The 21,900-nt window shown below is 39.1% G+C and overlaps 1 protein-coding gene across 11 annotated transcripts in view; it reads right to left on the bottom strand.

Moving 5' to 3' along the window:
- MITF (melanocyte inducing transcription factor) overlaps positions 1-21,900 on the bottom strand; it is a 226,576-nt gene that overhangs the window by 9,281 nt on the left and 195,395 nt on the right. For 7 of the 11 annotated variants that reach the window (XM_060109998.1, XM_060110008.1, XM_060109999.1 and 4 more), the window contains exons 5-8: positions 20,137-20,232; positions 11,999-12,116; positions 8,974-9,048; positions 3,218-3,293 (exon numbers count right to left, since the gene is read on the bottom strand). In XM_060109998.1, the coding sequence (XP_059965981.1) occupies positions 3,218-3,293; positions 8,974-9,048; positions 11,999-12,116; positions 20,137-20,232 (365 nt within the window). The remainder of the gene's footprint in view (positions 1-3,217; positions 3,294-8,973; positions 9,049-11,998; positions 12,117-20,136; positions 20,233-21,900) is intronic. The other 4 variants (XM_060110000.1, XM_060110009.1, XM_060110001.1 and 1 more) reach the window with 1 other exon arrangement.

Genomic DNA, 21,900 nt, shown 5'->3' with positions numbered 1-21,900 from the left:
GTGCTGGCAACTCGCTGGACACCGTCCACCCATAACTTCTACGTTATCTTCTTTCACCCGGACAGGCGCCTGGAGTCAGAGGGACGTTGTGCACGTGTTGAATCAGAGATGATTCAACTTGTCTTCGGTCCCAGAGCTACATGAAGGTGGAGTCAGGACTTAATAGGTCTGCTGATGACAAAGTCAATACTCTTAAACACTATATTCAATAGTTATAGATTTCTAGGACTATAAAAGTTAACCCACTCAGACAGAATAAACTATGATTAAAAAAAAATTCTGTGAGATCCCACTACTTGATTGTATGTGGCATAAAAATGGCATCCTTGGGTTTTATCATGAATATTCCCAGGAATATCAATCTCTCTCCGATCTCCACCTCCTCATCTACAAAACAATGATACCATGCTTGTATGAGCAGCCTCATAGGTATGTTGTTAGAATCAAAGGAGGCACTTTATATGAATATGCTGGGAAAAGTTTAGAATGCAGTTCAAACAATGGAGCAGGCACTGTGCTAAGGACTCAACGTGGTAATTACCATAGCTATCTTTAAACAGCATTTACTGCATGACAGGTACTTTTCAAAGTGCTTTACAGCTCATTTACTCATAACAACCTTAATCGGTAGGCACTAATATTATCCCCATGTTACAGACTGGAAAACAAAGGCACAGAGAGGTTAAGTAATTTGCCCAAAGCCACACAGCCTGGAAGTGGTACAGCCGGGAAGCCTGGAGAATCTGGTGCCAGACCCCATGCCCTAAACTACTCTTCCTCTTATGTGACTGAGTGCTCAAAACAACTAGACTAGGTAGGAATATTCTGATCCTCCTCCCCCCCCTTTTTTTTAACAGATGAGAAAAATAAAATATGAGAATTCTTCCCCAAGTCAGACATCTAGTAGGGGACTGTTTTGGAATTCATACCCAGGTAGCCTGAGCTTGGTGCCTTTCAGTTTTTAAACACTATAGCGCTACTGTATTCCTATATGAGAACATTAAGAATGCCATTAAAATGTAGGTAAAAGTGAGTTGAAAAGTTTACAGCACCCCAGAAAACAATTAAGAATAGAATTATAACTAATAGTAATATTTTTATAGTGCTTTAAATTAACCTGAGTAGTGCTTTAAAATAACCTAATAACCTAATAATACTTTCTTTTATAGAAAATATTCATGATGATAATGACAATGATAAAAACAAAAACAATTTAATGTATGGAAAACCTCCTACCCCATAATCTGTAGCTGCTAAAAGGAGATCGGAAGTATCAGCTGGGATGTGTGAATGGAGGGCCATTAAAACAAGCCACCAAGTAATTGATCTTCATATGGGTTAGACAAAGAACAAAACAGAAGCTCTCCCATGGGATGCTGAATTACAGCCCCCAGAGAATTCCCAGGGGTTGATCCCTGGGGTCTGGGCACCAAAGATGGCAACCCAGGGAGGTGTCCTGAGATACTCGGAGTGAGCACAAAGCCAACCTGCTTAATGTTCAGGGCTAAGAAGAAACTAACAGAAACTTCAGCCGCTAGAGAGAAATAAAATTATAATGAAAGATGCCTTCACTAGGCCAGTAAGGTGAGAGACCACTACTGAAACAGGCAAGCAGCCACTCTGTTTTTAAGAAGAGACTATTCCAACCAGTTTTCTTGGGTTTTACTTCCTTGTGAGACCCAATTAATCAATTATGCTTTGGGGTTTTCAAACTTTTTTTTTTTTTGCAACGAGAGCGACCCTTTTTTTTTTTACACAGAAGTGTAAACAGATCCCTAATATATAAGTCAATAAAAGCAGATCTACTCTAGGGCAGGAGAGGGTATGGGGCCGAGACCATGATCAGCTAGACTATGTCTCTATCGCAGCCCCAAAGTCTGTTCCAGAAACCTGGTATAGGAAAACCCCCATACAGACTGCAGTCCATTTCATCTTGAAACAATGCCTACAATTAAAGATTGTTATCAGTTCAGATTATAAACACACAAGTATTCTAATACAACAGAGAAAGGAGATATGCAAATAGAGGCTTTCACTGCAGCCCCATAATTTCATAATATGTTGCTAAAGAGATCCACGTGCTACAGTTTAAAAGAATATGCTAAAACGTGAAAGCTGATAAAGAATAGGAAAATGGGAATTCAATTTCAACTATCATGCAAGACTGACTATAGGAAATGAAGGTCACAGCCCCTTCGTAGGATGCATTTGTGCTGCAGAACTGAGATTTTGAATGTTTTGAGTTTCAAAACACCTTCTTGAAACCTGGGAAAGCAAAATGTTGATGATGGAGACTGCGCTTGAACATTCATCAAAACCACCTTAGAATGGGCAATGGTTTTATTTTATTTTGTCACAAATTCCCTGACAATAATGTGAATAGTAAATTTAATAAGCCTTGCATGAATAATGCTTGATTTCATCTTTACATTTTATTAGGTAGCTAAAAGGTCATATTCAAAGGCTAATTTCATAGACCGCCTGTGGGAGCCATTAAAATGTATACATCTTCGAGCCCCTTACTTCAAATGGGCCAATTTCTAATGGATAAAAATTGTGTATTTGTTGTCTTATTTGCTGACATTGCTGGTAGGAAAATTATCTTTACAACCGTTATCTCTGAAAGAGCGGCATGAGAGACTGAAAGCTGAAATCCAAATTAGGTGACTTGTGCTTATAAGAGAATTAAAAATTACTCTTTTTCCTAGATTGGTAAAATAAAGGGCATGTAATTTTTGGGAAAAAAATTGACCTTTTGTCTGCTGAATATTGTTAAACTTGAAATCTCCAATATCAGCTCTCCATGCCTACAGATATTGTATGAGTTTGTTGGCAAACAAACAGCTAACAAATCTTGCTTTATCAGCTACTGAAATCTCTGTCCTGCACGAACTGAAAAAAAGAATTTTTTTAGTAGTTCGGTGTTCAGTTGCCAAGGATTCTCAGATTTCAGGAAGTCACTTCCTCACATCCAAAGCTGAACAGCTCATGTCCAATAATACTTTTGAACAATTCAGTTCATTTCTCTCGGAATTTCAGATTTCAATTTCAGTTCATTTCTCTCGAAATTTCAGATTTCAAAAGAAAGGTGTAAGAAGTATTCACAAATGGAACAAAGGGAGAGGGAGTACTTCTTTAGTTTTTATAACTGTGTGCTTTTTGCAACAAATGAAAAAACATTAAGGTACGAAAAAATATACAATGCAATTGTACTCACGGATCATTTGACTTGGGAATCAAAGTACCTAGTTCCTTAATGCGGTCATTTATGTTAAATCTTCTTCTTCGTTCAACTTCAAGAAAAGAGCACAGGAAAGGGCTATTAGTAACGGTGACATGTACACATTTAGCATATCTCATTAAAGGTATGTGCATATTAATTCTGCTGGGTCAGGACAACAGAAACGAATCTGTATTTCCTGGTTATTCTCCTAGTTTTGGTACTGAGGGTAAAGCCCTTTAAAAAATGAGCTAGCTTTGTATAGAGCTTCATCATTTACGAAGCCCTGAGACTGTAATTTCTCATTTGACTCTAGTAACTCCTGAAATTGGAGTTACCATCCTCAGTTACAAATGACAAAACTACCTTGGTGGTATTGGGGACCTGACAAGGACACCCAGCAAGAAGTGGAGAACAGCCTGTACTCAGCCCTGATCCTCCAGACCAGGGGCAGCAAGCTTTCTGCAAAGGGCCTGATAGTGAGTACGCTGTGGGCCAAATAGCAAAATTAAATAAGCAGATTATTAGGTACATACACAGCAAGAGAGAAAACAGATTTCCACAAATTTTGTGCTAACAAAATTCAAAACGTACTAATATTAACTAGATACAATTTTTGTATCTAGTTTACTAGCAAGAAACACTGGATGCTGAAATTTGGATTTTATATAATTTTCACATATCACAAAATATTATTCTTATTTTGATATTTTAAAGCCATTTAAAAATGTAAAAAGGGCCTCCCTGGTGGCGCAAGTGGTTAAGAGTCCGCCTGCCGATGCAGGGGATACGGGTTCGTGCCCCGGTCTGGGAGGATCCCATATGCCGCGGAGCGGCTGGGCCCGTGAGCCATGGCCGCTGGGCCTGCGCATCCGGAGCCTGTGCTCCGCAACGGGAGAGGCCACAACAGTGAGAGGCCCGCATACCGCAAAAAAAAGAAAAAAAAAAAAATGTAAAAAACATTCTTAGGCTACAGATCATACAAAAACCCCTCCTCTAGCCCAGTATTGCCTAAGAGAAATATAATGCAAGTTTCATATGTAATTTTTAGTTTTCTAGTAGTCACATTAAATAAGTAAAAAGAAAGAGGTGTAATTTAATAGTTTTATTAAACTCAATATATCCAAAATATTATAATTTCTACATGTAAACTATATAAAAATTTATAAATTAGATATTTAATATTCTTTTCTTTGTACTAACTTTTCAAAATCCAGTGTCTATTTTACACTTACAGCATACCACGATTTGGGCTAGTCACATTTCAAGTGCTCAATAGGCAGACGTGTCCAGGGGCTACAATACTGAATAAAATAATCCTAGAACTCAAGCATCTTTAACTATACCATGCATCCTAACAGCATTCTTCTTTTATAAATCCAGCTGAATGTTCAACTAAATTATCATCTTCTCAAGAGAGGGTGAAATAGTAGGCATATGAGTTAATAAATGTTTTTAATTTACCTAGTCTGACAAATTCCAAATAACTTAAAGTCTAATAAATTGGATTAAAGATATTAATATTTTACTTTACACATATTAAAACCTAATATATATTTATATTTGACTCACTAATATTGTGCACACTTAGATAAATAATATTATTCACTACTTTCTCAATATATATTGCATTTTTTCTTAGCTGAGTGATTATTTCTATGATTAAATCAGTTATGTATAATACTGTCTTATTATCAGACTTTTATAAAATAGAAACAGTAAGTGATACTAAATGGCTCTGAAGAAGAAATTTTTGGACCTCTGATCTTCTAGCTAACTTCCCCCCAAACTCTGAAGTATGACATGTTTTCTACTTTTTCCAAGCATATAAAAAGCATAAAAAAAACAAATAATACTGAAACACATGAAATGAAATAAAAATCCCCAATGATCCAGATACCAACACTGTGAAATCTGTTATATATCCTTTGTGATTATTTTTATGCTCTAAGAATAAATGCACATGTGGCCTAGATGTGCGCCCAGGACACAGTTCTTAGGACACTACTCGGTCTACATTCACTTCTTGGTGACCACATTTAGTCTCATGCTTTTAAATACCACATATACACTGATGACTCCCATACTTGTATTTGCAGCCCAGTCATCTCCCCGTAACTCTAGACTCATAAGTCTGACTACTAGATGTCTCCATATGGAGGGCCAAAAGGCAGCCCCAGCATTCCAAACTTGAGCTCCTGGTATTCCCCACTCAAATAGCTCCACCCACAGTCTTTCTCAGCTCATTTACTGTAACTCCATCCTTCCAGTTGCTTACACAAGAACCTTGGCATCAATTCTGTACCTCTATTTCTTTTATCAATACATCCCACACTTGATCCATCATCAAAATCTGCTCTCTCTACCTTCGAAATATTTCCAGAACCTGTCCACTTCAAACCTTCACTGCTACCTGAATAGAAGCCACCATCATCTCTTGCCTGGATTACTGCAATCCTCCTGAGTGGTATCTCTGCTTCACCCATGCCCATCACTACCTACCCCCGTTAGTCTAACTACAACACAGCAGCTGTTAAAACATAAGTCAGAGCCTGTCAATCTCTTGCTGAAAACCCTCCAATCGCTTCCCCTCTCACCTAGACAAAAACCCAGTCCTCAAGGCGTCCTCCAAGGATCTGGGGGCTCCCATCTCTCTGACCTCATTTCTACTTGTCTCCCACTGTGACCACACTTTCTATGGTGACTCACCTGTGCTCCCCCCACCCTCAGCTTTATAGGCCTTGCTCTTCCTCCACCAAGCCAGACACACTCCCCACTTTAGGACCTTCTACTGCTGCTCCACCTGCCTGGAACACTCTTCCCGCAGATATGTGAATGGCTCTGCCCTCACCTCCCTCAGGTGAGGTGACTCAAATTTACCCATGAGCCTTCCCTGACTACCTATTTAGAAGTGAACCACCACTTCCCATCCTGACCCCCTTGTCTGCACTATGTCTCCTCAAAGAACTTTCTGCCACCTAACATCTACATACTTCTTTCTTCCATTCATTTATAGAGCTCTAAACCATCTAATATCTGCATACTTTTGTTTATTTATTTATATGTTTATTTATTGAGGCATTCCGAGTACCTATATGAGCCTAGCACACAGTAGGCCCCTGATAACTATGTATTGAATAAAGAATGACATTGTTAAAGCAGAATTACACTAAAAGCCATTCTGCATCTATCTTTTCTCACTCAACAGCATATTGTTGACACCTTTCATCGTCAACATTTGTATGTACTACATTTTATTTTTAATTCAGTGCCTACCCTCCCCAATTATAAAAGTGATATGAGCTTGCAAAAATTTGCAAAACATGTAAAAGTGTATACAGGAAAAAGTAAAAACAAACTCTACACACCCAACATTTTTTGCCTGAGGAAACTGTCGATGATAAGGCTGACTCCTAGATCTTCTTACACACACACACACACACAGTGTTTTCTTTTTTACATAATTGGATCCTATACATATTATTCTGCAGTTTTCTCTCTTCACTCAGTAATACATTGTAGACAAGTAAACCAGATCAACCCCATTCTTCTTAAGAGGCACTGAGTGTCCCTCATAAGGATGTACCATAATTTATGTACAAATCCTCTACTGATGAATATTTAGACTATTTCCAATTTCTCCCTCTTTTTCAAAGGTATAATGACTACTTTTGCCAAAGGTCGCGTGTACTTTTTACTCCTATCACAGTACTTATCCTATGCTGTAAAAACCATCTGTGTGTATCTGACCGCTCATCTATTCTGTCTGCCCCTGACTCTAATGTAAGCTCCTCAGGGTGGGAGACCTGTCTATGTGGTTCACTTCTGTAGAAAAGTGCCTTGTACATAATGGGGCTCAAAAGGTAGCTATGAGTGAATAAATGAATGTATTCTTTTGCCCATTTTGGCAAGGACTCTTACAAGATAAATTCCTAGAAGAGGAAAAGCTATGCCAATGGGCAATAGAAACTTGAGTATTAATTTCCAACAGTTCAATGAGATCTTAAGGTTGTTTTATAGCCCTCAGAGTTGACCATATTTATACTTTACTGACAACCCTGAACTTGAGAGTTTAGGTGACTCAGTAAAGCTGGATTATGTTTTTCACAACATCCAACTTAGTTTCCACATTTCAGTTAGGAGAAATTATCATTATCTCATTTCTAAGGTATTTTAAAAGAAGAAATATCTTACAGTAAAATTACTTTGAAGCCAGAGGAGACCTTAGAAATATTAGTTGAAATCTCTTGGTTAAAAGATGAGGAAGGCTTCTTCTAAGTGAAAGAGGAACTGGGAAGGGCAGGATCTATTAAAAGAAGAGACGCACACACAACCTCCTTCCCCCAAGGACCTAGTGATTCCATTTCTTAGCATTTAATCTGGAGAAACAAACTCCCCTGTACACAGAAAGGCATGTCTGCAAATGTTCACTGTGGCAACAACCTAAACACTTAGCAGTAGGAGGATTATGAAATATCATAAGTTACACTGGGGAATACTATGCAACAGCTTTTTAAAAGTAGATAGATCTACATGCATAACAGCAGAAGGTCTTCAGGACATACTGGTGACTAAAGAAGCAGGCAGTAACAGATACAGACAATGCCATACTATTGGTGTTAAATCATACACAAAACCATTCTATTATAACCTCTGTATGCAAGTGTAAGGGTGTCTGTTCTTAAATACTTGGAAAGAGGTTGGAAAGACAAACAGCAAATTGAAAAAAAACCCAACAATGATTATTTTTAGGAATCAGAGAACTCTGGTCTTATTCTATCATTTTTATAAGGACAAAGTATTTATACATAACTTATATCCTTAAAAATCAATTTAAGAAATAGAGGATAAGGGGCAAGAGATGAGAAATTCATACACACACAAACTATTTTCTACTTCCAAGCCCAATCCCTTTTTTATTTTCAGCCTCTTTCACTTGTTTATGAAACAAAAAATCTTAACTTTTCATAGGAAAAAGCTTAAAGATGTGACCAAGAGTAAATTAAGCACGTAAAAAAAATAATTTTAAATGTTAGAAAACTTCTTTTTTTAAGTCACAGGTAAAGTCAGAAATTTAGGAGGCTTCCTCATGTCACCCAATGACTCCCCTCCAGATGTTTAATTTTTTTCTTTTAAATCTCACTGGAGAAGGTGATCCCATAATCCCCTTTTTAAAATAAGTTCCAGTGTGAGCAACTTATATTTGGGTAGGTGGGGATCAAGACTCCCTCTTACCAAAAAAAACCCCCCAAAAATCAAAACAACAAACTCCTCAAGATACTGAAAGTGTGTGTGTGTGTGTGTGTGTGTGTGTGTGTGTGTGATTCAATTTGATCTGAGTTTAAAATACAGGGAAGGGGGCCTCCCTGGTGGCGCAGTGGTTGAGAGTCCGCCTGCCGATGCAGGGGATACGGGTTCGTGCCCCGGTCTGGGAGGATCCCATATGCCGCGGAGCGGCTGGGCCCGTGAGCCATGGCCGCTGGGCCTGCGCGTCCGGAGCCTGTGCTCCGCAACGGGAGAGGTCACAGCAGTGAGAGGCCCGCATACCGCAAAAAGAAAAAAAAATAAATAAAAAATAAATAAATAAAATACAGGGAAAATTATATACTATACTTTGGTCTCTCCAGAAAACAATTTTCTTCCATAAAATGTACCTTTAACAGGTGAAACCAATTTTCTTCCAAAATGTCTGGAAATTTTTTGATATAATGGGAAACATCAACTCCAATATAATGAACATAAAACCAACTTACTTAAGTTGTGATTGTCCTTTTTTTGTCTCTCTTTGGCCAATGCTCTTGCTTCAGACTCTGTGGGAAAAATATGCGCTGTGCATGTGAATGAAGTCATTAGAAATTAGAATTGTTCAAGGCACACAATAGTATAAACTACAAAACACCTATTTTCTAAAGAAATGGACACTTATATGACTTGAATAAAAACAGGGTTTAAAAATTTTTGACTTTTAAAAGGCTTACATTTTTTCCAGAAGCAATATATATCAAATAAATGCAAAAACTCAGCTTCTACAAAATGGCAAAAGACCAGTAACAAAGATGTCTGACAGGCTGTAAACATACAGGTACGAATAAGAAAAAAAAAAATAACTAGAAACTATGGGAATTTGCTGTTGATAGTGTATTATCAGGAGTGAAATTTTCTTTTCAGGCAATAGATCTTTTCAGTCTTTCTTTGATATGTTACAAAGGTGTGAAAACTAAGCCTAGAGGCTTCCAAATTGGATCTCTAACTGATTACTGGAAATGAACTCATTATTTAAGAACTTGGAGCCAGGTTCTGTCAGAACCTGCTAGAATGAAATGATTCAATGACTCTTAGGGGCAACTACTTACTAGTCTCAGTTTATAAAAACAAAAATAGGCATAGGGTACAGAGGCATTTAGTAGCAACTCCATTTTGAAAGGTCTATTTGCATAGCAACTCTGGTGAGATCTCTGTGGTAAGGGATTACTTTCCGCCTTACAGAGAGCAAAATAAAACAAGAAAAAAAAAAGTTATTTCACTAATCCCGGGATTCAGGAACCTCTGTTATTTCCTTTTCAGAAGTGATATCCAAAACGTCACACTATCATTTCAGAACTTTATTTCAAAATAGAAATCTTTTCAGCATTACTTATAGCATATATTTATTATATGGTTATTATTATATGTATTTATATAGATACATACATAAATAAATAATTCAGAAGCTGAATTATTTCAATTAGGAAGATCAATCCAAATCATTTCCTTTTTTTTTTTTAATCTCTCACATAGAAGCATGACAGGAAGCTTTTATTCATACACCCTCTACTTCAGTATCTTAACTTTTTTATTGTTTTCTTTTTTGTTTTTTATTTTTTCAGCTTGCCCACCCCACCCTGTGGTTCTCTGCCTGTCACCCTCAATCCATCAACTGTGGACCAACTCTGGTCAAGGCAGCCAGCAAACGTCTTTGCCATCTAGTGGCAGCAACCACATCCTTCCCACAGAGGCTGGCCTCTTGGCCTTGGGGAGGAGGGTTCTCTTCCAAGTTTGGGCACTCCCCTGCAGCCTTAGGTATTCTTTAGTTTTTTCCTCTCTTAGTAGCTGCTTGCCTGTACATGACTGATTTTTTTTTTTTTTTTTTTTTTTTTGCTGTACGCGGGCCTCTCAGTGTTGTGGCCTCTCCCGTTGCGGAGCACAGGCTCTGGACGCGCAGGCTCAGTGGCCATGGCCCACAGGCCCAGCTGCTCCCCGGCATGTGGGATACTCCCGGACCGGGGCACGAACCCATGTCCCCTGCATCGGCAGGCGGACTCTCAACCACTGCGCCACCAGGGAAGCCCAACTGATAATTATTTTAAAGCTTCCCTGTTCCAATCCCTGTGTGGTTTCTGCTTCCTGACTGGACCCTAATTCAGGTGGGAAAACTGGACTTCATAATGTTTTTTCCTCCTAGGTCAGATTTGCTGACTCCTAAGCCTATTCTTTTTTGTCTACATTAGGCTACCTCCCAAACTATCAGTGGTCTGAACCTCAATTCCTGGCCCTTTTCTCCTTTTCCTGCCATTTTACCCTTATCCAGTCTGTACTGGTCATTTTCTAAGATACCAGTGACTCTAGAAGTATATTGTCTGTTATATCTGCTTTTTTAAAAAGTTAATAAATGTATATCCCTTTCACCCATTTTCTCCTCCTCCCCCCAGCCTCTGTTGTTTTCTTTTCTTTTTGAAGAAACAATCATATACATAATTCAAAACTCCACTTTGCACTCAGGAACTTTATACATGTCACTCTGACCATATTTTATCATTATTTAATACAGATTTCATTTAGCTATCTTTTCTAAGACTTCATTGTACTTTTCCTTCCTGTATGGTATCTACTTGTTTGTCAGCTTTTGATGGTTTTTGTGTATTAATTAATCCTCTTTTTTAAACCAAATCAATGATTTTTTAAAAAAATTTCTTTCTCCTGCCACAATTTTCTGAAGTTTTTTTTTTTTTTTTTTAAAGATACCCTTGAACAGAACAGGAAGTTTCTGCACCAAATCTGTATTCCATAGTCTCAGTCTATTCACCCAATCCTGTAAGATGCAAGGATCAAATAACAAAAAGGGGGATGAGGTGAAGGCCATAAAACCCAGCATGGTAGAATACCAGTTCTAATACAGTTTCATCATGTTTTAATGGCCAAATGCCTTCCCTAAAGTGTTAAACAAAAATGGCGAAATAGGTAATTTCACACTTGCCTCAAGAACAAACGACACCCATTGCTCCATTTGATGATTTAATTTTTCACTCCGTGTAATAAATCTTTTGCACATGATACAGCAAAAATAACAGGAGGCATCTGAAGATGTAAGAAATATATTCTTACCCTATCCCAACTGTGGGCTTGAATGTGTGTCAAAGGAAAACTCAGACCAGGGTTCTCAAACTCAAAGGCTTCTAGGGACCGAGCAACTAAGGAAAACACCAGACTAGGGAGAGACATCTCATAATTGAAAGTGTTGCCTGCTGCCCTCACCCCAAAGGGGACAGCAGCCATAGACACAATAATGGGTGTCACAGAGTTACGGCAGCCTGATTCCCAGTGTCTCAGTACTGGAAATAAAGATTTTCAAGGATACATCCTCTATCTTAAAATATGGCTCAATGTTTTAACCACTGCATAGACCTAAAAAAGTATGTCTGCGAGTTGGAAATACTTCTGGAGGTCACTATTTGGATAACTTTGCTTACCAGAAAATTAACAGAAAATCTCTAGTAAGAGGCCCGTTTGCTGGGTATTTACCTGAGAGCTCCCTTTTTATGTTGGGAAGGTTGGCTGGGCAGGAGTTGCTGATGGTGAGGCCCGGTGGTGGCAGGCCTTGATTCCCATAAAGGTCAATCAAGTTTCCAGAGACAGGTAACTAGAGAGAGAAAAGGAGTAACAGAAATGAATTGTTGAACGATTCCTAAGTTATTCAGCTAAAACCCATATCCTATTCCAGACTTTATTTAAAAGAAATGATTTGATGTAAAAAGATATTTTTTAACATAGGAAAAGATGAGATGTTTACCTTTTCATTCATTCACAGATATATGGTCTCCTTAGGGGGTTGCCCTTAGAGACAGGAAAGGAGGCAGAATCTCACGCCCATAAAATCACTCTGCTATCCAGCTTATAGGTTTATTTTGAGCATGGAGACAAAGGATAACGTGCAAACTCATTATTTAGCACATGTAGTAGCTTATAGAAGACACCCAGTAAATATTGTCTATTATTATAGGTAGGGTTATATGTGGCATGGCTTTGTTACCAAATCACATTTTTCATCAAAGTCAACTTTTTTCCTTCCTTCTCTTCCTCTCTCCCTTATTTCTTTCTCTCTCTTTATACGGAAAAGCAATTAACAGTGTTTTCTTATTGGAAAAGAAATGGTTTCCTTACTGCTAAAAACCTATTTTTCTTGAAACTGAAATCTTTCACAAAGCCACAAGAGGGAGCCCACTGGCTTTCATAAAAGAACAAAACTTTACATTTGAAAAAAAAAGAAAAAGAAAAAGAAAAAGAACGAAAGAAATATTTAGCTTTCCTAAACTATCTTAAGAGTGTTTGTCTCTTGTTCTGAATTGAATATTTTCAAGTAATGAACCTGTTTTTTTCCCAACAATGACTTCCCTTTGCAACATATGCATTTTCCTGTAACTAGTTCACTGTCATGAGTTTGATGCACCCGTTTTTGTAGATGAAAGAGATCCAAGACATTTCCTCTGAAATAAAGTTCTAAATATTAATTGCTGTTAAATAGGTGGCTTCACTATTTCCATGGCAGACACTTCCCATTTCCAGCTTAACTTAAATAATTTCTGTAACTATTATTACCAGGTGAGATTTTATGTCATTCAGCCCTTCCCTTACTTGATTATACACTCTGAATTTTACTCTGAATCTGAGAAAAGTAAATTTAGATAACATCTAAGTATGATTAAAATGTTTAGTAATCAAGAGGTATCTGGTAAAGGCTGTACCACAATACAACACATTTCACTCTTTCAAATAACCACTAACATACAGATGAAATTATACCGTGAAATACAGAATCAAATGTGTTTCCCCTCATTGGTAGTCATCAGCCATCATATTCCTATCATGGCTTCTAAATAAATACTCTATGAACTAAACTCCTAGCTAGAGAGATGGGGGCAGGCTGCGCAAAGAATAAGGTATTTTCCAACATGTTAATATGACATTTGCTCTGATATAATTGGGGTTGGGGGCAGGTAGCACAGACAGATCAGCAGGGCACATCTCTCTTCTCCACTCAGTCTTTTACTCCTTTGTGAAGACAGCATCTAAATCATGTACATAAAATGGATTACACATATCTTACTATATATATGCATATGAACAATGCATTGTGATAATGTAAAATGCCCTTGAACCACATTTCAAGGGCCTCTAGCTAAGGAACTGATAAAAAAAAAAAAGTGACTTTGATTATTAGCTGTCATTTCACTTAGTGGTTTTATACGAAATAGGTCACCTTCTCAGGGTCAGTCTTGCCCTGTGTGTGTTCAGTTTTATTCTTGTCCAACTTAATACAGCAAAGTGAAAGGTGCTCAAATGTCTCAATACAGCACTGTACAGTCAGAGAGTCAAAACTTACAAAGCTGGTATGACATCTGGTAACCCTTCTAGATTCCAAAGCTTTATCCTCCTATCCTGGAATTTTAGATTTGGGAAGAACTACCAGGTATTAATAAACCAAGAATGTGACTTCAGATTCAATGCCACAAGCTAAAAACAATTGTTTCCATAGCTCGAGAAATATAGATCGTATGTATTATGCTTCATATGCAAATTGTATGCAAAGCATGTAATTGTGTTATTATGATATTTGTTAGAGATAAACAATAGGCAAGTGATAAATGCAACTAGCTTTTTAAAAAAAAACCTCTAAGTCATCACTGGATCTATATTGAACAGATATCTTCTATTATAAGCTTCTCCAGGACAAGAATACATTTTCTAACCACAATGTAAAGGAAGATGTTATATGTACATATATTTAATAAATGCAGACTCACAGAAAGAGAAAAAGAGGGTGAAAAACTCAAAAACTAGGAATAAGACAGAGACAAAGACACAAAGGGCAGGATGGAAACAGGAAGAGAGAGAGACACAAACCCAAGATGGGGAGAGAGAGGGATAGACAAGTGGGGTGGAAGTGGGGGAAACCCAGAAAGGAATGGATTGGGAAGGGGTTAAAAACTGCAGAGAAGATTGCCTGGACTGACAGCAGTGCTGACCAAAAAGAGAGATGAATTAAAATCTCTATAACAAGACGCCTTATCGGGCACTCCACTGAGGTCAAACCTCATTACTTCCAGTTGAAAAAGCAGCTTATAACCCTCTGGAGAGTTCTCTAAAAGATTTCCCGCTTTGGCTGCTTTTCCAATACTTGCTGGTTAGGAGTGGGCAGCGTAGAGTCTGCTGGAATATTTTGCTGGGGAAAATTTAATTTTGTGGGCGCCTACTCTGAGCCAGGCACAGAAGTAGAAAGGCACTTTGTGTAGCTTATCTTGCTGACTCTACAAAAAGAAAAGTCTTGCTGTGTCTGAGTGGAGGTTTTTGATAGGAGGTTCACACTGAATGTTAATTGTAGTGTTTGGGGGGCAGGATCAACCTGCTGATAATAACCAATTAGAAACTGCAATTTTCAATTAATCTCCAACTGAACCTGAGCAAATAAAAACCCAGTTGCTCACTAACCAAGTGTGGATACTCAAATTTAGAAATTAACAGTACAGTCATTTACAGCCTGGGCTTAGGAGTCAGAGACCCAGGTTAGGACCTGCCTGTCATTGACCTGCTACATGATATTAACGTCTCTGAGGTGAGATGTCCCTCTTTGAAAAGTGGAAATCATATCACCCATCTCACAGGGTTTTGTAAAATGTAAACGAGATAAAAGTAGGTGAAACGGAGTACCTGCTTCTTAAGTGACTGATAAACTGCTATGTGTAGTAATATAGTTTTCTGGAAAGTACTGTATACCCAGTCTACAGTTTTGGGACAGTCAAGCTAATTTTCACTTTGATCAACAAAACTAACTGCCATGTTAATTGCCAAGCATCCTGTTGGCCACTGCACCAATTTATCGGACTGCAATGCAGATCTAAGCACAGAAATAAGGGGATCTGCAGAGCTAAAGCGACCACTCACTACCCTAAAGCTTCTTCATTGGGGGTGATTTTGCCCCTTTCCCCAGGGGACATTCATCAACGTCTAGAGACACTTCTGGTTGTCACAGTGGGATGGCAAGGTGCGAATGACATCCAGTGGGTAGAAGCCAGGGATTCTGCTAAACATCCTACAATGGACGGGACAGTCTCCATAACAAAGAATTATCCATCTCAAATGTCAATAGTACCAAGGTTTGAAAGACTCCGCTCTAAATGATGGCTTTTGCTCTTTGTATTAATGACTGCTACTTGTTGAATCTACTCAGAGGAAGGCTGATTAAAATGATATGGCTGGGCTTCCCTGGTGGCGCAGTGGTTGGGAGTCTGCCTGCCGATGCAGGGGACACGGGTTCGTGCCCCGGTCGGGGAAGATCCCACATGCCGCGGAGCGGCTGGGCCCGTGAGACATGGCCGCTGAGCCTGTGCGTCCGGAGCCTGTGCTCCGCAGTGGGAGAGGCCACAGCAGTGAGAGGCCCGCATACAGTAAAAAAAAAAAAATAATAATAATAATAATAATAATAATATGGCTTTCTAATTAGAAATTAGTCTCCTAGCCATGCAAATTTAAGAAATGATTCTGTGGTTCCCCTTCTGAATTCGAAAAATCCCCTCATAAACACGGTTAATGTCAAAATTAGGTCAAAATAACACCTTTGGAGCTAAGGAAGAGGAAGAGGCATCTTCTGTTAACATGGATATATTCTGTCTTTGCTGGGTTTTTATCTAGCACATTAACTTGATGGACAAGATTTCACTTCCAGTGCACAAGCTACACAATGGACAGACGAAAGCCGCAACCTAATTAGGACAAATAAAGAGAAGGTAGACACACGTGGGTATGTGCCCTCAACTTGGTCTGAATCAAGTTCTTCAGTGTTCTGCTCTACCAAAATGAATATTTTTCCAAGTAAATGATAATTGTAAAATGTTATTATTTTTTCTCTCTGGATGGTCCCCTTCTCTGAATATCAATTGAGTACTGTTAGCACAAGTAAACTGGGACTTTTATTCTTTGTTTGTGATGGTACAAGAGGGCCCTTGTGCTCTCAGAATAGTTATTTCTAGACTCCAATTCCCTTAGGATAGTTTCCTCTCTAAGTGTTCCTTCCACTTTATTTTTTAAAGTAGTTTACTTGAAATAGACCATTTCAAAGAATCAAATAAAAGGAAAAATGCCCAACGTAAAGAACATTCAGTTTAAACTTCCCTGTGGGAAAAAAAATTAAAACATTAGTGAGTTGTAGTGGCTTTGTTATTTAATTTTGACAATTAAACCCCAAATTTATCATGAATAAGAGCTAGTAACTAACGTTCAGTGACAGCATGTCAGGCAAGACTGTCCTAAATGTTTTTTTGTAGATTAACTCTTATAATTTGCACGTGGATTCTATTGTTTTAGATGCTACTATTGTCCCCATTTTCCAGAGAAGGAAAGTGAGGCAGGGAAGACAAATAACTCACTCCAGAGTATGTATTGAACTCAGATGTCTGGCTCAGAGTCTGTGTTCCAAACCTCTATGTTACAGTGTCTTCCTGCCCGTAGTAAAATGCTAAAATAGTTTCTTGTGGGAAAGCTCTGGTGCGGGGGAACACAGAAGAGAAATGGATGCTGGGACAAAGTCAGTGACTCCTGAGCGTGGCAGCAGGTTACTCCTCTCCTGACTGGGAATTAATTAAAGTCTACCTGGGGGTTCTTTCCTATCCGGGAACACCCCTGAGATGGCCTCTCTGCTTCTGAATTATCCTTCTTCATTCAAGGTCTGAAGTGGTCTCCTTTTCTAAACTTGTAAGCCCAATGAGACCAGGAAGGAGACCTGAGTCATTTGCATCCACAGCACCTTACCCAGCACTGGTCACATATGAGGCCTTTAATAAATGCTAAATCAATCTTAAAATGAGTTCAAGAGCAATCGGATAATGAAAGACTAGGATGTCTACTCTAACGTAGACTGACCGAGGAGACGTGGGTATTCAGCCTAAAGGTCACATCTCCAGAAGGGCTGTCACAAGGACGAGCTCTCCATGAGGCAAACTGGGACCCACATCTGGAATTCACAGAGAGACTCACTATGAGAAATATTTCCATTATCGAGTATGGTATTATTCTAACGTAGAGCTTCACACATTACAGGTGCTGAGTGAATAACACCCAGAAAAAATGCTATCAAAATTATTTGAAACTATAATAAATTACATTTAATAATTTAGATATTGTTGAGTACAAGCTATGTTTCCAACGCTAAATGCTGTACATACTTTATGAGATGACCATGTGAGGTAGAAACAGTGATCAGTCCCATTTTACAGACGGGGAAACAGAGGACTTTAAGAAGCAAAGTAATGGGCCAGGTCAGACAGTAAATGGCAGACTCAGGATTTGAATCCAGGTCTGATCATAAATCTTCAACTCCCAACCATTGTGCTTTACTGCTTCACTTGCAAGTGAGTGCATATTTTTCACTGGAGGCTTTTAAGAAGCCAAATGCCTGATATTTTGGTGGGGAATACAAAGGATATGCAAGAGGAGGTTAACGCATTGAGTACTAGGTTGGATCAGGTGACAGACACCCAAGGTCCTCACCTTTGGGGAAAAATTTAAAAAGGAATAATTTTTAAAAGTCATGCCAATTCTACAGTCCTCCTGAGTGTGCTCAGGTATCCACTTGATGCCATTGGAAAAATGACCACCCTCATCAGCAAAGTTCTTTTGAGATGACTGGGCCATTGCTAATCAGTACTGCTAGGGCATTGGGTATATTTATAAATTCCCCAGTGCAAGCTCCTCCAAGGTTTTTGCTCCTGTTCGTCCTAGGATTTTGACAGCTGCCAAAGTGCAGTCTGCCTCACGGGATGCGCAAAAGTTGGAAGCAAGAGGGTTCCACAGAAGCCAAGCAAGGGCTCAAAGAAGTTGGGAAGAGTTTGGCACGGAAACGTGTCAGAAAGAATATTTAGTTCTTTCAAAATGAGGGGGTGAGTTTAAATGGACAGGAAATTGACAAAACTAAGGATCCCAGAAGAAGCTTAGAGGTTTCTAGGGGAGTCGTCCTTAACCCTCAAGACTTCAAGTAAGTGACTTAAAGGACTGGATCAAGATAGATAAGAAAACTTAACTATAAAAAATTGGGGGCTTCCCTGGTGGCACAGTGGTTGAGAATCCGCCTGCCGATGCAGGGGACACGGGTTCGTGCCCTGGTCTGGGAAGATCCCACATGCCGCAGAGCGGCTAGGCCCGTGAGCCATGGCCGCTGAGCCTGTGCGTCCAGAGCCTGTGCTCCGCAACGGGAGAGGCCACAACAGTGAGAGGCCTGCGTACCGCAAAAAAAAAAAAAAAAAAAAAAATTGGTTTTCTAGGGATTTTAGTATAAATAAGAGCTACCACATTCCCTTCCCAAGGAAATTTACTATTGGAATTTAGTCTTTAAAACTTTTTTGTGTGTATGTGGGGTAAAAAACATATGACCTAAAATTTCTCATCTTAACTATTTTTATTGGGTTGGCCAAAATGTTCGTTCGGGTTTTCTGGGCAAACCCGAACAAACTTTCTGGCCAATCCAATAGGTGTACAGCTCAATTGTGTTAAGTATATTCACATTGTTGGGCAACACATCTCCAGAACTTTTTCATCTTGCAAATCTGAATCTCCATACCCATTAACAACAACTCCCTTTTACCCCCTTACCACCATGGAAGTTAGCCTTTTAAATACTAATTACTAAAGAATATGATAGTTTCATGGCATTGCTCGTATAGAAAACAGAAAAGGATGGGACTAGGCATTCAAAGATGTACTGAGGAGTCCTGGCTCTGACACATCCGAGCTGTGTAATCTAGGGCAACACAACCTAACTTTTCCTAACCCTAAAACGGAGGGCAATGACCCAAGGAATTCCTGCAAGGACCAAATAAGACAAAAATGGAAGGAGTGCAAGAAAATGAACTCTACAAGCAAGGCTCCAAACTGCAAACAGGAATAAGTAACAGAGAAGAGCAAATATGACCCCTGATTAATTAACTAAAATTGGAATAAATTTGCTGTTGAAGAAGGGTAACTTGAATGTCACTCTATCACCTGTGAATAATAAGGGATCTCCTTTAAAAAGTGCATTAACTTTTCAGGCCAACTAGAAAACCACTGTAAATAACACAGTCCAGAGTATTTCCCTTGGCAGCAGTATTCTAAGTTGGGCATCAGATGTCAAGGGCAACTGGAAGATCTAACGTGCTACTGAAAGTGGACTTGGACTCCAGGGAATGCAGAGCTTCATCTTGGGGTTACTGATAAACTCATGAGAATTATTTTTTTTTTTTTTTTTTTTTTTTTTGCTGTACGCAGGCCTCTCACTGTTGTAGCCTCTCCCATTGTGGAGCACAGGCTCCGGACGCACAGGCTCAGCGGCCATGGCTCACGGGCCCAGCCGCTCCGCGGCATGTGGGATCCCCCCGGACCGGGGCACGAACCCGTGTCCCCTGCATCGGCAGGTGGACTCTCAACCACTGCGCCACCAGAGAAGCCCTCATGAGAAATTCTTAATTTCTGATGTCTAAGTCATTTATTTGTGATCCTGAGATACTTCTCTGCCTCCTCATCAATACATTTCTCAATGAATCACTTGCAAAGATAAACTGAAAATTCAGGAAAAGGGAGAAAACACTGGAAATAATGTCACAAGATTTTCTTGTAGAATAAAAGATCACCGATACCGTATTTGCCATTTGCAAGGCGGGATCCATCAGGCCCAGGATTTCTTCATTATAACTTGATTCTAGGCTAATGATGTCATCGATTACATCATCCATCTGAAGGAAAAAGGCAATGGAAAACAGACGGATATAAGCAAAAACCACAAAACAACCCAAAAAAAAATCCATGGTCTTTCCTGACCCAAAGCAATAACATTCTTTAGTTAGATTCTAAGAGGTAACTGTCCTCTTCCTCCCCAAATAAGAATATTATTGAAGACCATTAACACTAATGGGGGATGAGGATGACATATGCAACCAGCACTTAGTGAGTGATTACTAGGTGTCAGACACTGGGCGCAGGACTTTTTATGTGCTGCGTCATTTATCCTGACAATAACCCTATCAGGGTAGGTGCTATTATTATAGCAATTTTCCAGGTGAGATATATGAGAAGCAACTTGCCCAAAGTCACACGTTGGAGAAGGGTTAGAGCCGCAGTTTGAACCATGCTCTGAACTTTTATGCAAAACTGCCTGCCTTCAACAAGAAAGATGAACCAGGGAATTTCATCTTGAATGATAGCTGCCTTTTCCTTTTCTCCTCTAAAGACTATGCCCTGTACCTTTCCCACACCCTCCTTGGAATAAAAAACCACAGATGGCAATTCAGCCCTTTGCTCCCACAGGGGTGTGTGGGGCACTGTGGCTCCCAGGCCACTGGGTATCCCTGCACTAATCTTACAAGGACTTGTAAAATAAGTTTCTCCTTGTACAGCTGCCAGTGTGCTTGGCACTCCCAGAGGAGTACACCAGGACAAGGTTATCATTATAGTCGTGGAGCTGATATTCCCTCTAGATCAATTTTATTCCTGTAGTACCAAAACATTAGTTATGATAATAAACAACAGTGATTACACGTGCATTGCAGCAGTTGCAAAGACAAGTCTGTGAAAACATTTCTTCGCAAACACCTTATATGTTTGAGCTACTTGGTGTGTGTGTGCACACACACTTGGGTCTTAATTGTGCTTCACAAGTACACAATGAAATCTCAGAACTCAGAGGGATGCTCCTTTGTGTCTTTTTGCCATTTTCTAATTAAAGAAGACAGGCTCCAACATCATGGGGCTTGTCGGAATCCTGGTTCTCCCACTTTCTGGATTGGGGCAACACCCCTAACCTTTAAGAGCCTCAGTGTCCCAATCTGTAAAATGGGGGTAATAATACTCATGGCCTTATTGGATTCCTGTGAGATTTCAGGACAAACCATATAAAGTGCTCACAGTACCAAGAATATAGTAAACATTCAAAAAATGAGTGGCATTAAGTGACCCCTGAGAATAATTGGAGGTCAGTTTTGAATAACTGTCAGCACACTGTTTCCTTTCCAGGTACATCAGCTGTATCTGTTTCGTTTGTTTTTTTTTAAGAGATGATTTTCTAAATGAGTTGGTGAACTGGAAAATGGGCCAGAAGACTTATGAGCAGCCTTTCTACGTAAAATTTTTATTTTATTTTTAGGGAAATGAAATTAGTGGGCTTGGTATGAGAGAATTTTTTCTCTTATGAAAAGAGTCATACATGTTGATAAAAGGCAGTAGAGAAAAGCAAAAAAATAATAATTTTGTGTTGCTTATTCTTCTTTCTCATATATATATACACATTAAAAATACATAAATATATTTATAAATAGGTATAGCATGATTTATATAGCCATTAAGTAGGATGTCATAGAAGAACTTTTCATTACTTGGGAAAATATCCATGATTTATCATTAAATGA

The sequence above is a fragment of the Mesoplodon densirostris genome, chromosome 10, assembly GCF_025265405.1.
Source record: "Mesoplodon densirostris isolate mMesDen1 chromosome 10, mMesDen1 primary haplotype, whole genome shotgun sequence".
NCBI lineage: Eukaryota > Metazoa > Chordata > Mammalia > Artiodactyla > Ziphiidae > Mesoplodon > Mesoplodon densirostris.
This window is presented reverse-complemented; position numbering and strand designations above follow the sequence as displayed.